At 45.3% G+C, this 14,491-nt stretch overlaps 2 protein-coding genes across 6 annotated transcripts in view; both read left to right on the top strand.

Moving 5' to 3' along the window:
* The window catches only part of numb (NUMB endocytic adaptor protein), a 34,897-nt gene extending 29,008 nt beyond the window's left edge, over window positions 1-5,889 (top strand). For 2 of the 4 annotated variants that reach the window (XM_076107578.1, XM_076107574.1), the window contains 6 exons: window positions 535-609; window positions 1,226-1,366; window positions 1,472-1,676; window positions 1,831-2,127; window positions 2,278-2,421; window positions 3,732-5,889. In XM_076107578.1, the coding sequence (XP_075963693.1) occupies window positions 535-609; window positions 1,226-1,366; window positions 1,472-1,676; window positions 1,831-2,127; window positions 2,278-2,421; window positions 3,732-4,474 (1,605 nt within the window). In that variant the 3' untranslated portion in view covers window positions 4,475-5,889. Of the gene's footprint in view, window positions 1-534; window positions 610-1,225; window positions 1,367-1,471; window positions 1,677-1,827; window positions 2,128-2,277; window positions 2,422-3,731 lie in introns of all 4 variants that reach the window. The other 2 variants (XM_076107577.1, XM_076107573.1) reach the window with 1 other exon arrangement.
* A 538-nt stretch (window positions 5,890-6,427) lies between these two features.
* exd2 (exonuclease 3'-5' domain containing 2) lies at window positions 6,428-13,053 on the top strand. Of its 2 annotated transcripts, none has more exons than XM_076107571.1 (10): window positions 6,428-6,561; window positions 7,306-7,375; window positions 7,474-7,922; window positions 8,230-8,486; window positions 8,692-8,818; window positions 9,192-9,502; window positions 9,767-9,873; window positions 10,074-10,209; window positions 10,612-10,980; window positions 11,668-13,053. In XM_076107571.1, the coding sequence occupies exons 3-10, from the start codon at window positions 7,515-7,517 to the stop codon at window positions 11,882-11,884; spliced, it is 1,932 nt and encodes a 643-aa protein (XP_075963686.1). In that variant the 5' UTR covers window positions 6,428-6,561; window positions 7,306-7,375; window positions 7,474-7,514; the 3' UTR covers window positions 11,885-13,053. The 2 variants fall into 2 exon arrangements, with proteins under 2 accessions (XP_075963686.1, XP_075963687.1); XM_076107572.1 differs by having other exon boundaries at window positions 6,429-6,561; window positions 7,474-7,907.
* The last annotated feature ends 1,438 nt before the right edge of the window (window positions 13,054-14,491 follow it).

Raw genomic sequence — 14,491 nt, 5'->3', positions numbered from 1 at the left:
GGGGGGTTGTCTGCATCTGTCTGGAGAGACAAACACAATGATGCATGTGTCTTTGAGCAGGTGGGGTGGTTTAGGCTGAGGCGGGGCACTTTTGTGTGTGTGTGTGTGTGTGTGTGTTTTGTATTAACAGGCCTTCTCTCCCTTCAGCTTTCTTCCATGAACCGAGAATGGAACAATGAGCATTTTGTGTGACTGGACGTTTACTTTCTGTGCACACACAAATATTGTTATTGTTTTTATTCTAACCAAACACTGTCGACTGCATCTGAGCACCAATTCTCAAACCAACCTTCTTGTTCCTTTCATTCAAATTTGGGCACTCAGAAAAACCACTCCTGACTTGTGTCTTCTCTCTCTTCTCTCCTGGTGCTTTCTCTTTGTTTACAGGTGTGGTTTGTGTGTGTGTGTTGACTGATGTTTTATGATTTGGTACCACGGAATGAACGGCACAGAGGAAATTTACTGGGGCACGGAGAGACTCAACGGTTTCCTCGTTTCTTACTCGTACCTGTCCCTGTTGTGCTCTGTTTGCAGGCTGGAAAGAAGCCAGTGCGCGCCGTGTTGTGGGTGTCAGCAGACGGTCTTCGTGTTGTCGATGACAAAACAAAGGTAAGAAGGCCCTTCTTAAGGCCTCCATCAAAAAGACAGCGCTGTCACAGGAAGTACGCGTAGCTTTGAAGGTGGAAGCTGCTGAGCTCCAGCAGCTGATAACGGTGGTGAAGCTGTTCTACTTCTGCTCTAGTGACCTCCAAGAGGCCCTCTTTGTAGATATGCACTAGTTGCACCTGCAGGAGTAGATTTAAGTAGAGTCACCAGTAAAGGTTACAGGGACACCTGCTGGAAAGCTCTGGTACTGCACCAACCCTGTTCTACGGTTTCTGAGAGGCTGATGCTAACGTTTCACGGCAGCTGTAGGTTATTAAATAGAAGAAGAAAGAAATTATAATTCCTCTTCTGTCTTTAAGCTTTATTATTATTTCCGTGAGTGAGACGTTATTTGTCAGGTTCATGGTTTGCTCAGAGAGCAGCGACGGGTGCAGACTACAGCTTCTGGAGCCGGTGGTAGTTTTATTCGAGCGCTCTTGAAGCCAGGCCTTCACATTGAAGAGCTATTCACTATGTAATCACTCAGCCCACATTTTGAACTGTCTCGATTGAGTGTCACTTGACTCCGACCATATTGTTTAAGCTCATAGTAATGAGGTGAAAATGTGTGTTTTTGCAGGACCTGATCCTGGACCAGACAATAGAGAAGGTGTCGTTCTGCGCTCCGGACCGTAACTTTGAGAGGGCGTTCTCTTACATCTGCAGAGACGGCACCACGCGGCGCTGGATCTGCCACTGTTTCATGGCCATTAAAGACTCAGTAAGAAGTCATTTAATACCACAATACTATTTTACTAGGAGCTTTGAGTAAACAAGACCATTATATTAGTTTCATACTTTATTCTTTGCATGGTTTCTCTCTCAGGGAGAGCGTCTCAGCCATGCTGTGGGTTGTGCCTTCGCCGCCTGTCTGGAGCGAAAACAGAAACGGGAGAAGGAGTGTGGGGTCACGGCAACCTTCGACGCCAACAGAACCACTTTCACCCGGGAGGGCTCATTTCGTGTTACGACAGCAACGGAGGCGGCAGAGCGGGAGGAAGTCATGAGGCAGCTACAGGATGCTAAAAACGGTCTGTATATCTAGTGCCGTCTAGACACTGTTATTCCCTGAACCGGGAAATGACTCAGCAAGTTTAAGAAACATTAAAAACTTCCAGCTGCAGTTATTGCTTCATTTATTCATCGTGGCTTCATTTTTTGAACATTGCCCTTCTCCAACAGCAGAGACAGACGTGAAGGTTGCTGGGAACTCAGCCACCAGTGTGACGAACTCCTCAGCGCACCCGACGGGAGGCTCCCCCTCGCCGTCGTCCTCGCCGCCTCTCTCCATGTCCACCCTGGGACCTCAGGTGATACCGCGCCGACACGCACCGGCCGAGGCTCTCGCCAGGCAGGGCTCCTTCAGAGGCTTCCCGGTCCTCAGTCAGAAGACGTCTCCCTTCAAACGACAGATGTCACTGCGCATGAACGAGCTGCCCTCCACCATGCAGCGCAAGTCTGACTTCCCCATGAAGAACACAGGTGAGTTTGGGACCCTGATCAGCTCTCCGTGTCCTCGGCTCCCTTGTTGTTCTACACAACCTATCTAGATTCCTCGAGATGAAATCTGCCCTCTCCTCTACGTGTTTTATGTTTGCTTCTAATACCTTGTCTCTGTTGTTTCCCCTCCAGTCGCTGAAGTAGAGGGAGAAAATGACAGCATCAGCTCGCTGTGCACTCAGATCACCTCGGCGTTCAGCGGACCCCCAGAGGACCCCTTCTCCTCAGCACCAATGCCCAAACCAGCGTCATCTCCTCAGTCTCCTGTAGCACCAGGTAACATCTGCTTTGTGATGAACTCAGTCGATTACTGGGTTCTCTGATTGGATTCAACTAGATTTTAAATAGACAAATCACATGCTCTACTATCAACTATCATGTCTGATGATGTAGCATTAATTAAAAAACAAACATGCAGGTTTTAGCTTCTTGTAGCTCTTCAAATAAACGTTTAGAGACATTAGCTTAGAATGACTGTAGTGAAGTTGTTATCAGTTTTGCACTTGCCAGTCAAAACCACAATCAGAGGGGGAATGAGGCATTGCACACTAATTCACTGGTTGTTTGCTGCAGATAACCGCCAGAACCATCATCTGTGGCCAACTTATCTGGCCAACAGCCTGTCATTGCCCACAATTTGGCATTCAGCTCTGTAGGAAATGGAGACTTCCAGTGAAGATAGTGTTGCTTGCACTTTAAATTTGCAGTTAAAGAACATGCACTCGCTCACATTTTATGCGTGTGATTAACACCTGTTGATTAACTGCACGGTAATGTTGTGCTCGTCTAACAAAAGATCGGTCCACGCCAGCCGACGCACAAGCTTGTTCGTACTAGCTTCTGTCTCTTATCTGCTGTAGTGAACGGCACGTCTCCTGCCTTCTCTGTTGTTGCTGTTGCTGCTGCTACTGCTGCTAACCCCCCAGTTCTGCCCCCCGCTCTGCCTGCTCGAGACACTAACCCCTGGGCTAAAACTCCAACAGGAGCCCCGGCCTCAGCACAGCCAGGTAAGCAGCACATCAGAGAGGCTAAATAGGCACAAATACGTGATGGGGACATGCACCTTTGAGTTGAAGGTCTTCTTATCCTTGCATCATTTTTTGATGATACACAATAACTGGGTGTCAATAAGTTGTTGGGGACACCAAGACAAGTTCCTGTACCTTCATTGTACATGAAAAAAGACTCTTTTGGGAAATAAATAAATACGAAATATGTGTAAATAAATATGACGCTACAGATCTGCCTGAATGTAACATATTCGGCCTATCAGCAAGAAATATTACCGCACATTACCCTCTGCAATATGGTGAATTTACGCGTCAGTTTTTGTATGATTTAAACAAATGTGATATAACGTGTTAATTAAAGAGCTTGAGATGTGCTTGTAGGCGGACTTTGTTACCTGTGAACAGAGTCAGACTGGCTGTTTCCCTCTAAATGTTGAGCTAAGCTACGCTAACCGGCTGCTGGCTGTAGCCTCATATTTAACAAATAAATATGAGAGAGGTATCAATCTTCTCCGCCACAAGCCGATAAGTAATCACTCACTTTGTTTTGCCTTTCTGTGTACTTTCTGAAAACAGGAAGTAACTGGTCATCGCCTGCTCCGGTGATAGTCGTCCCGCCCACGTCCTCCCCGTCCATGTCCTCCCACAGACGCACCCCATCAGAAGCCGACCGGTGGTTAGAAGAAGTCACCATGTCTGTCCGAGGCCCGCAGCCCAATCCAATCATGCCACCCGCCCAGTTCACTGCCCCTGTGGCGATGCCTGTGGCGCCCGTTCCCTCTGTTACCCCGGTGCCCTTCATGTCCTCTCTGCCCTCCACCGTGCCCATGTTGCCCCCTCGCCAGCCCGCCTTCCACGCTCAGGCTCCGGCCTCCTACCCGATGCCCAACGGGCTGCCGTTCCCTCAGCCCAGCATGCCCGTGGTCGGCATCACTCCTTCACAGATGGTGGCTAACGTGTTCGGCTCGGTCACGCAGCCCCAGCCGTTCCCCGTCCCGGCCTCCACAACACCCCAGCACCATCCCCAGGCCGCCTGCCACATCAGCCCGTTCATCAAACCCCCGCAATCCAACGCAGTGACCCTCGCTCCCGTCCAGCCGTCCAACGGCAGTGTGACCTTTAACGGGGCAGACAACTGGGCTGCTCCGTCCCAACTCGCTCCCTCCTCCCCTTTCACCCAGCCGCCCCCAGACCCGCCGGAGGATGCCTTTGAGGCCCAGTGGGCAGCCTTGGAGGGCCGCTCGCGCCAGCGCACCACACCCTCCCCGACAAATCCCTTCTCCACTGAGCTGCACAAGACCTTTGAGATCCAGCTCTGAAGACTGTGTTTGAGATTAGAAAGTACTGGACAATAGGGAGGCCATTTTTGCCGGGGGAGCAGACGGATGATTGACTAAAGAAGAGAGGGGAATGTCCCCCTTGCCTCTCTTCATCTCAGTGTCAGTGGACGAGCTCAGCAGGACCGAAAAGAAGAGCAACGGGTGAACCAACAGGGAGCCGAACTCTGCACAGCAGTGAGGGGAGGACAAAAAACAAAAGCGGTTGCTGTTCACAAGGGTGCAGCTCCCCAGGCATTTCATTAACATTGTCTGTATAGTTTTGTTTGTGCTGTGCAGCACAAGCTCATCTTTACCCGGTGGAGAATCTGTACCACACCTAACCCCCTGTCAGCCCCCCTGCCGGCCCACTTTTACTCGGTCAAGCTCCCAGCGCTCCCAGTGGACAGGACGAGACCTCCCTCACCTGGCAGAGGAACTGCAGCACTGAGAGAACTCAGCTTCCAGATGAGAAGTTCTCATTAATAACTTCCCAGTCAGAAGAATAAAGTGAGACAATGCCAAAATCTTTATTTTTATGCATTAAGTATATTTTAAATAGCTTTGGAATCTTAACAGAAGAGTTGTAAGTAATCGTGCCAAAGGCACAGGCTAGCTACAATGAGACAAGTTTATGTTCGTGTATACAAGAAATGACCGTATATATTATACATAAATATATATATCTATAAAGAATCTATACTGTACACACAACTCACAGCAGTGCTAATTTTTAATGTGATGTAAAGAGATTTTGTGAAGGGACAGCTGCTTTACTTTTGTGTTTTGTGTTATTTTTGAAGAAAGATCTCTTTATCGCCGTCTGTTGCATCCTGTGATTGGATGTGAAGCATCTCACTGTAAATAAGGTATCACTGCAGCAACAATCAATGTGGACCTAGCAATGGTGTCGGTGCCCAACTGGTTGCCTCTCTTACCTGTGCTCAGTTTTTACTAGTTTATAGTACACATCAGTACTTAACATTTTACTTCTTCTGTTTTCATTGTCATTCTTTTTTTGTGTGTTTTTTTTTAATTTAACAGTCTTTTCCTGTCTCTCCACCTCTTATATTATTTTTTTTAAGAAGTAGATTTTTTATTTTTTATTTTGCACACACACTAAAGTAGATGATTCGACCTCACAGGTGACCGTGATCAGAGTTAGTCAGGTGACCTGCCCCGCCCTCCGTTAGCCTGCCGTGGTTTTGACTGTCAGCAGAAAACTACGGGAGATTAAAAAAACCGGTTTCATCTCTCACTGTCTGATTTATATTTTTATTTTTTAAATCAAACCTGTGAATATGATCTATTATCGGATCTATTTTTCCATTTTGTAATTATTTCATTACTTTATTCCACTTCTTTGGAGAAATATTGAAGCTAAACGATTGAATAAATTGATGGTGGTAAAGGAAAAAGTAGTTTGTGTTCTTGAGTAAATACTGTCATGAAATCCATTAACATTGATAATAATTATAATATAACTGGCACTAGTTATTTGGGAACAAGCTGAAACAAACACTGGTTCCAGCTTCTCACATGTGAGAATTTGCTGTTATGATTGTAAATTAAATATATTTTGGTTTTGAACAGTGCCAGACAAAAGCTCAATATGTCACCTTGGACTGGGAAACTTGTATGGCCATTTTTTTCATTATTTATTGCGTTTAATAGGCAAAAATAATCAGTCAAATGATTCATAATAAAAAAAGAATGGTTAGTTGCAGCCCTAGTGCAAACGCATGCACATTATGCTTATGAATAAAAGAATGAACAGCAGGTTCCAGGAGATTTTACAGCTGATAGTTGACATTACTGACAATTATTTGCACTTATACAATAAACAAAGACGACCTGTATTAGGATGCATTTATAAACAATGCTGTAACTTCCCCAGTGGAGCAGATTCTTCTGGATTGGTCTTTCCTGTTGTTATCCGCCCGTCCAGCAGGTGGCGCTGGCTGGAGAGCCGCGTCCCGGTGCAGCAGCGTCCTTATAAATACAGCCCGGAAGACTTGGATCAGTTCAGTAAAATGAAGCAAGAATAAGATGTTCGTGAAACTAGCGGTGTATTGGTTAAACACGTAGAGGTAAGACTTCAAGGTTCATATCTTAGTAACACCGACGTATTGTTCTGCTGCTATGCAGTAACATCTCTAATTCTGCCCAACGACAGAAGAGGAGTTAACATGCTAGCAAGTTAACCGGCTAGCTATAGTGGCTAACCAGGCTAACCAGTCGGTTTAACATTCACAAGGAAAGAGAACCAGAATAACTTAATAAATTAATGTTTTAATCAGTCTTTTCTTAAAAGCTTATTTCCAATTGAGGTGAAAACGTGAAACCTGGTTCAGTTTATGACGCAGCTAATGGTCAGAGCTAGCAGAATGTGATGCTACCGCTAGCTTTGAAGCTACCTCCTCAACTGAATGACAGCTCACGCAAGAGTTGTGTATGAACTCGTATGAACCCTACAGCTTATACATGTAGCAGCTATGTCTTTAATTAAACAGGCATCACTGTCAATATGCAGCCTTTTAAATTAGAATAAAGTAGACCGCAATGGCGAAACGACTAACAGCAAGCCAGCTAACAAGGTAGCTAACGTGACAACTTGACCGGTGTTGCACTTAATACTGTGACCGGTGTTGCACTTAATTCTGTGACCTATTTAGCACTGCCAGCTGTGCCACTGCATACTTTACTTATTGGCTGTGTATCACTTATTTCACACTTGATATGTTGCACTGTGTGCATTCTATAGATGACAATAAAACTTGATTTTGGATATTTATTTATTTATGACGTGTGGTGTTGCCTTTTTTCTCTTGCAGAGAGATGCAGTGCCTGTCCAGATCCCAGAAACAGAGTCAGGTTTACATGGGATCCCACTGACACAGAAAGGTAAAACATCACTCACCTTTTCATCAATAAACTAAAGGTTTTACACATGCAGATCCGGCCACTTGTGTTTTTTTTTTTTTTTTTTTTATGGGCTCTAGATTTTCACTTTTCTGCCAGCTGAGGATCACTTCAAGCCGACATGTCTCATCGAGGGCATTTAACTGCTGTCATAACAGTACTGGGAGCAACCTTAGGCGGGCTGCTCATATGGCGAGTCTACCGATCGAAAAGGAAGAGGCTGCCTTCCGTCCAGAAGGTGGCCGATCCTGTGGAGGCTCCGTGGCCCGTGGAAAAGGACCTTACAGCTGTGGAGCATCAAAACAACCAACCGCCACGTCTTCTGGAGAAGGAGTTTAATGCCGCGGAGCGTCTCACCACACAGCTGCTGCCTCCCGTACATATCCCGTCCTCTGAACAGCTGCTGGCTGTGAATCCGGTGACGGTGAGCTCTGAGGAGGAATGGCAGCAGCTCTGGCCGCTGATGCAGAAGGAGCTGTCGGTGTTCCCCGTGCTGGGGCTCGACTGTGAATGGGTAAAGATCAAAGGCGTAAGAAATACCTTTTGCATGTTTTTACATAAGAAGAGGAAAAATCCACCCTGAATGTTTGAAGCCCGTTACCAACAGGAATACGCTCAATATGTTAAACTATGTTGAATCAGACAACACACAACACACAGCTAATGAAGAATGGCGTCTGAGGGGATACAGTCAGTAGAAAATCATCATAGCAGTTAAGATCAAATGAGCAGATCTCTCCTCGAGAGAGAGAGATTATCAGACGGGTGGAATTTTCTTGTAACATTTCCGTCGTGCTCGTGGTTTTGTCTCACCCGGCTGCCGTTTCCTGTTGCAGGTGTCGGTGAAAGGCCGAGTGTCTGTGGTCTCCCTGCTACAGATGGCCACGTATTCGGGTCTGTGCGTCCTCGTGAGGCTGCTGGCGTTTCGCAGCGCCCAGCAGCCGTTCCCTCTCAGCTTGATGGAAGTCCTGCGAGACCCGCACGTCCTGAAGGTCGGCGTCGGCTGTTATGAAGACGGCAAACGTCTGACGAGAGACTACGGTCTGCCGCTGTCGTGTACAGTCGACCTGCGCTACCTCGCCTTAAGACAAAGGTACCGGCTGTCTCTGTTACACGTGTTCATAGAGAGCAGACTTCTTCCTCTTGTTTGTTAGTCACATTATGATATGTCAGATGAGATTTTATTAATCCTGGAAATTGTTGTTGTTGCTGATAAAATAATGATATTGAAATGTAATATCCAAAAGTAATGTATGTAAAATGCAAATGCTCCTCTCAAATTGTGTCTCCATCTTCAGGCAGACTCCGGTGAATAACGGCCTCAGTCTGAAGTCTCTGGCAGAAGATCTGTTGAACGTGTCTCTGGATAAATCTCTGGAGCTGCGCTGCAGTGACTGGGAGGCAGATCAACTGACGCTGAAGCAGGTGGTGATTCATTATAACACAGAGAGCTCCACATTCTTCATAGCTCATTGTTCACGTCTGCTTTAGAAGATAAATCAGCTTTAAGAAAGGAAAGAGCAGCGAGGTGGTGGTGCCTCAAGTTAGACCATCAGGAAACTGTCCCGGTTGAATAATCGGTACAAGAAATAGACAAATGCGTCTTTAAAATATTCGTTCTGTCATGTAAAATGAAAAGTAATGAGTATGTGTACATAAACAAACAAGTTGAGGAATAAACTATGAGACTCCCCAGGTTGAATTAATGACATATTTAATAACCTAAAGCATCGTGACATTATCTGGGAGATCAAACTGGTTTCCTCTAATTTTTGTTTGTGTCGTCCGTTCCTTCCAGATGACTTACGCTGCCAGAGATGCCCAAGTTTCCATCGCTCTCTTCTTCCATCTCCTCGGCCTCCGCGCTGAAGCCGGTCCCGAATCTTCCAGCGGGGGCTCTCACTCGGAGTTGGCCGCCCGCTGCCAGGGCCTGGTGGACGTGCCCTTCAGGGGCCGAGGAGACGGAGAAGACAGGGCGTCGGATGGAGAGAGGAGGCGCAGGTCGCGGAAAACGCCCACATTTGAAAGCCCGGAGTCTGGAGATCAGCAAGTCCCAGACCCTCGAAAGAACAACAAGAGGAAACCACTGGGTGTGGGCTACTCTGCCAGGTGAGGCCGGCGCTATCGAAACCAAGAAAACGGTTCTCCACAACAGCTGGAAATGAATCTGCTTATGATTATTGTTGTCTCTAAACCGTTCCAACTGATTCTGGGAATGAAATGTCAAAGGCTAGATGCAAGTTACACAATCTTCTGAATTTCTTTTCTTTTATCTGAATAGTCTGTCTGTCTGTCTGTGTCTCTCTCTCTCTCTCTCTCTCTCTCTCTCTCTCTCTCTCTCTCTCTCTCTCTCTCTCTCTCTCTGTGTTACAGGAAGTCTCCTCTCTACGATAACTGCTTCCTCCATGCTCCTGATGGTCAGCCTCTGTGCACCTGTGACAAGAAGAAAGCCAAATGGTACCTAGATAAAGGAATAGGAGGTACACTGGATAACGCCCAACGTGTAAACATTAAAACACAATGTCAGAAAGTCTTCATGGTGTCAGCTACAACATTCAGAAATATCTCCGTTCATTCATCCATTTGACAAGCGTTTGCTCTCCACTTTGTTTAGCTTGTGATCTTTTCTGCGTTTGTATCTGTGAAGATATGATCGACATAATCTCTGTTTGTGACCCAGTGCTCCAGAGCGAGGAGCCTTTTGCAGTGAGGCTGCTGTTTGAGCCGTCGGGACGTCCCGACTCCCAACAGGACTATTACCTCACTGCCAAGGAGAATCTCTGCGTGGTCTGCGGCAAAGCCGATTCCTACATCAGGTTTGACAAGTTTCACTAACATCACTTCGTCTGAAACACTTTCTTCTTTTGTTTTCTGTTAAGGAATAATGCTACGTTTCTATATTCGACGAGGAATGTAATTAACAGTTCCTTTCATTGTTTATTGATCTGTTATCTTTTGTCCGCGTGCAATGATTTCCAGTGATAGAAAAGCTGTGAATCCTCACATTTCTGAAGCCTGAACCGGCACTTTTTTGTTTTTTGATAAATTATTTCAGTACATTTTAAAAAGGCCCGTTAGCCGAGTTACATTTCCTTTAACTGAGTGGCGAACAGCACCATAAAAACACTTAAGTGTTATGCTTTTAAAGATTAATAATTCATTATGAACTTAATTACGTGACGGACATGATTCATTCATGTTTCCCTTTGGTCCCACAGGAAAAACATAGTGCCACATGAGTACAGGCGGCATTTTCCCACCGAGATGAAGGACCACAACTCCCACGACATCCTGCTGCTCTGCACCGCCTGCCACGCCGCCTCCAACGTGCACGACAGCATCCTGAAGCAGCGCTTGGCCGAAGAGTTCGCCGCCCCTCAGGGCTGCGAGGAGGGGGTTCGCCTGCTGGAGGACTCGGGCCGACGGCGGGTGCGCTCGGCGGCTCGGGCTCTGGTCACCGCCAGGGACGAGCTGCCGGAGCAGCGACGAGAAGAGCTGCAGGCCGTGATCAAGAGCTTCCTCGGCTACAACGAGGAGCAGGAGCTGACGGACGAGGCGCTGCAGCAGGCCGCCGGTCTGGAGACGAGGTGAGCTTCCACTCGGGCTCAGACCAAACAGAACCATTCGATTATTTAGTGTTTCGTTTATATCAGCGTGGTTATTTGGTCCCATCGGAGTTTGAAACTACTTTTTCTCTCCTGAACAAAACTGCCTGAACCTCTTAAACACTCGAGAGATAAAACTGGGAACACAAGTTTGAGTGAGAGTCCAAAACAAAGATGGGAATGAACCAAAAATTCAAAATACCCTCAAGCAGTGTTGCTTGATACAACAGAACAGGAGGTGCTCAAAACGAGATCGAATATTAATCAGAAAAAAAATGAGCAGTACTGAATTCATAAACTTCCAAATATACAAACATTATGTTTAAGTAACGTCGCTGCAGTTGGTGATCCTGTCTGATACTGAATTACTTTATTATTTATGAAAATACCAATATCCATATTTTGAGTAAATAGAAATAGGCGGATATATATTGGTTGTTTTTATCATTAATTCACGTAAATCCATCAAATTTCAGACACAAATTCCTTACATTTGGTCATTAATTCCACATTTCTTGTTACTTTTTGTTTGATTAATATATCGATGATGGCTAATGCCGGGTAACGATATCGGCCAGTTCATGCGTTAGCTCTAATCGTTGCATGCGGTCTCTAAAGAGCCGAGTCCGGCAGCGAGCCTCCCGCTGACTGCGCCTCTCTCCTCTGAAGGATTTTCAACGAGACGTACGTGCCTCACGGTCTGAAGGTGGTGCGAGCCAGTGCCCAGCAGGGCCTGCGGGGCCTGATGGACCTGGAGTGCCGCTGGAGGCAGCACTTCCTCATCGCCATGCGGCCTCGCCACCTCCCTCCTCTCTGGTCAGTCAACCACAACCACAGCAAGTTCCTCCGCAAATACGGAGAGGACCTGCCCATTAAGCTCAACTGACCACAGGCTGCTGCTGCTGCTGCCGACCAGGACGGGAAACGGGGTTTCCTCATCTGCCGGTTAACCTGCCGGTTGGATTTGAGACCGTTAATTCTACAAGCCAAATCGCTTTTTTGTTTTTTGTTTTAGTGAGCGGATGAATGAACTAATCTACCAGCGGAGACCGTCACGGTGCCCGCATGTTGAAGAGCCCGAGATGAGTGCGTGTGTGTAAATGCACTCGATCTCTAATGGACGCCGGGCGCCGTTTCACTCTTCTTTCTTGTGCCGGTGTGATGCTGCTAGGTCGCCACCCTGAGACTCCACTGATGGAAGGAAGTCCAGTACTGAATCTGAAGAACACTAAACATAATGTGATTGCATATGAACACTTTTTTATCATGAAAAATGTATAATTATTTATGAAAGGTTAAAAAAATAATGAAATTTAAGACGTGATGATTTGTTTTTTTTTTTTTTTTTTTTTTTTTTAAGAAGCTGCAGCCTGCTCTTAATTCCCCCTAAATTGAACTACCCCCCCCCCCCCCCCCCCTCCCCTCCCCTCGTGCAGGTTCGCAGCTGTCGGTCTGAGAATAAATGCTTTGCTTTACAGAGGGTCGTCTTAAAGTGACCTGTGATTTCAGCGCTCCACCCTGCGTTTGTTTTCAGTCTATTGTCTGTTTTAAGTCAATAGATGAAAGTTCCCCAGAAGCTTCTGGGGTGAAAATGTGTTCCATCTCATTTGTCTCTTTTTGCAGAGTGGAGCCGAACGCTAGTCTCGGTAAAGTTGGCTGCTCTGGTTTATCATGTCACACTCGCGATGTTAACGTCCTGCTGCTGGTTCTCCTGATGGTTGAGGACGACCTCCTGGCTCATGTTTTAATGAGCCTCTTAATCCCCAAACCTGACCGGAGACTCGTGGCAGCATCTCGTTCTCTCTTTACAGCCGTGTCACCCATGACGTCGTTTTTACAGAATCCAAAATGCACAGTGAAGAAAAGATGCCAACTTTATCGATTTAGAAAATCACCTTAAACCCTTTTGCGGAGCAGATTTATCTTTTTGAGCGTGATGAGTTTATTCACAATGCAGCTGCTTTGTCTTCGTATTGTTCTGGATGTAAGCCCTGAAGCTGTTCACTTTTCCTAAATTGTGAATGATGCAAAAAAATAAAGTCATGTTTCTATTAATCTTCTGTGACTTGTTCATTTTCACATCGAGTTAAAAACAACACAACCACGTTCACTGTTTGTTTTTTTATTTCTTACAAAATCACAGTTTAATAAATAGTCTGTAAAAATGAGTACAAAAGCTGTTTTCTTAACATTTCATATATGAATCACTCGTGACTTTCAGGTCAAAGGAGTCTTCAGTTGGACTTTTTTTTTTGTCAGGAATGACTTCTTTTTTTAAATTTTTTTTTACAATCTAGTTTTGCTGAATTAAGGCCTCTTGATTTTGGCATCAGAACAATCTGTCATTCAAATGTTTTTTATCTGAAGTTGAATTAGTGTAGAGTTATGAGCTCCCCTGGTTTCACAGTTCAGTCAGGAAAAAAATAAATAAACACATTTACAAATAAATACCGACATGGCTCAACATGCAGATGTAATCCATTTGTCCTAAAATGCTGACAAAACGAAGCACATTTCCAACGGTCAGTGTTTGACACTGCAGATAAAATGCATCAATAACAATGGCACATGAGGCTGCTTCATCCAAGGGGATTCCATCAACTTGAGAATTAATGTTTTCTTCTTCTCGAGTGTCTTTTTTTTTAAAGAGTTAAAGAGGAGAAATATGTCGGGGAAATACTTTCTAAAAGAAACATTTTGGTGGAATTCCCCTTGAAAGAAGTTTAGCGGTGACGAGGAGTGCAATCCTGTGTCGTGAAAGACACTCTGACATCTTTACTGCATTACAGTGAAACCTCTGAGTGGAAACACGCATGAAGATTTAATGTTCTCAAACTATGTATTTATTTCAGGACAAATTCTGTTAAAGGAATAGACAATTTTGGAAATATTCTAATTTTCTTTCTTGCCAATACTTGCGTCAAAGATTCAAACTGCTCTCACGTCTGTCCGTTCAATGTGAAGCTAACGTTAGCGCCAGTTACTAGCTGGTTAGCTTAGCATAAAGACTGGAAACAGCTAGCCTCCCTTTATCGAAGGGAAAAGAAATCCAGCTCCCATGTTAAATCCCCTTTGAACAATAAATACAATCACAACTATTGATACATTACAACATTGATTGTTGCCGTTTTAAAGGTACAGTTTGTAGCATTTAGGGGAATCTATTGGCAGAAATGGAATCTAATAAGTATGTTTCCATTAGTGTATAATTACTTTAAAAAAAAAAGAATTGTTTTCTTAAGCTTAGAAATAGCTGTTTATATCTACACACGCCACATTTCTACAGTAGCCTAGAAAGGTCAAACTAAATGCTGACTCAATCTGCAACGTCACCACTAGATGGCGCCAGATGCTAACCACTGCACCTTTAAAGGAAGTCACTTCTTACAGCCAAGATATGGAACATACTTCCCTGTAATGTTGCATTGTGCCGTTTTTACAGTTTAAATTGTGTCCGTTAGAGGTGCTGGTTGGCAAATTTGGGTACATTCCA

Source organism: Anarhichas minor, unplaced genomic scaffold (genome assembly GCF_050575085.1).
Source record: "Anarhichas minor isolate MPS153535 unplaced genomic scaffold, ASM5057508v1 ptg000040l, whole genome shotgun sequence".
NCBI lineage: Eukaryota > Metazoa > Chordata > Actinopteri > Perciformes > Anarhichadidae > Anarhichas > Anarhichas minor.
This window is presented reverse-complemented; position numbering and strand designations above follow the sequence as displayed.

Coding starts and splice junctions, on each gene's coding strand:
- exd2 (XM_076107571.1), top strand. CDS start 7,515: ATGTCTCATCGAGGGCATTTAACTGCTGTCATAACAGTACTGGGAGCA. Junction 8,819..9,191: donor ATCAACTGACGCTGAAGCAG/GTGGTGATTCAT, acceptor CGTTCCTTCCAG/ATGACTTACGCTGCCAGAGA. Junction 10,210..10,611: donor AAAGCCGATTCCTACATCAG/GTTTGACAAGTT, acceptor TTGGTCCCACAG/GAAAAACATAGTGCCACATG.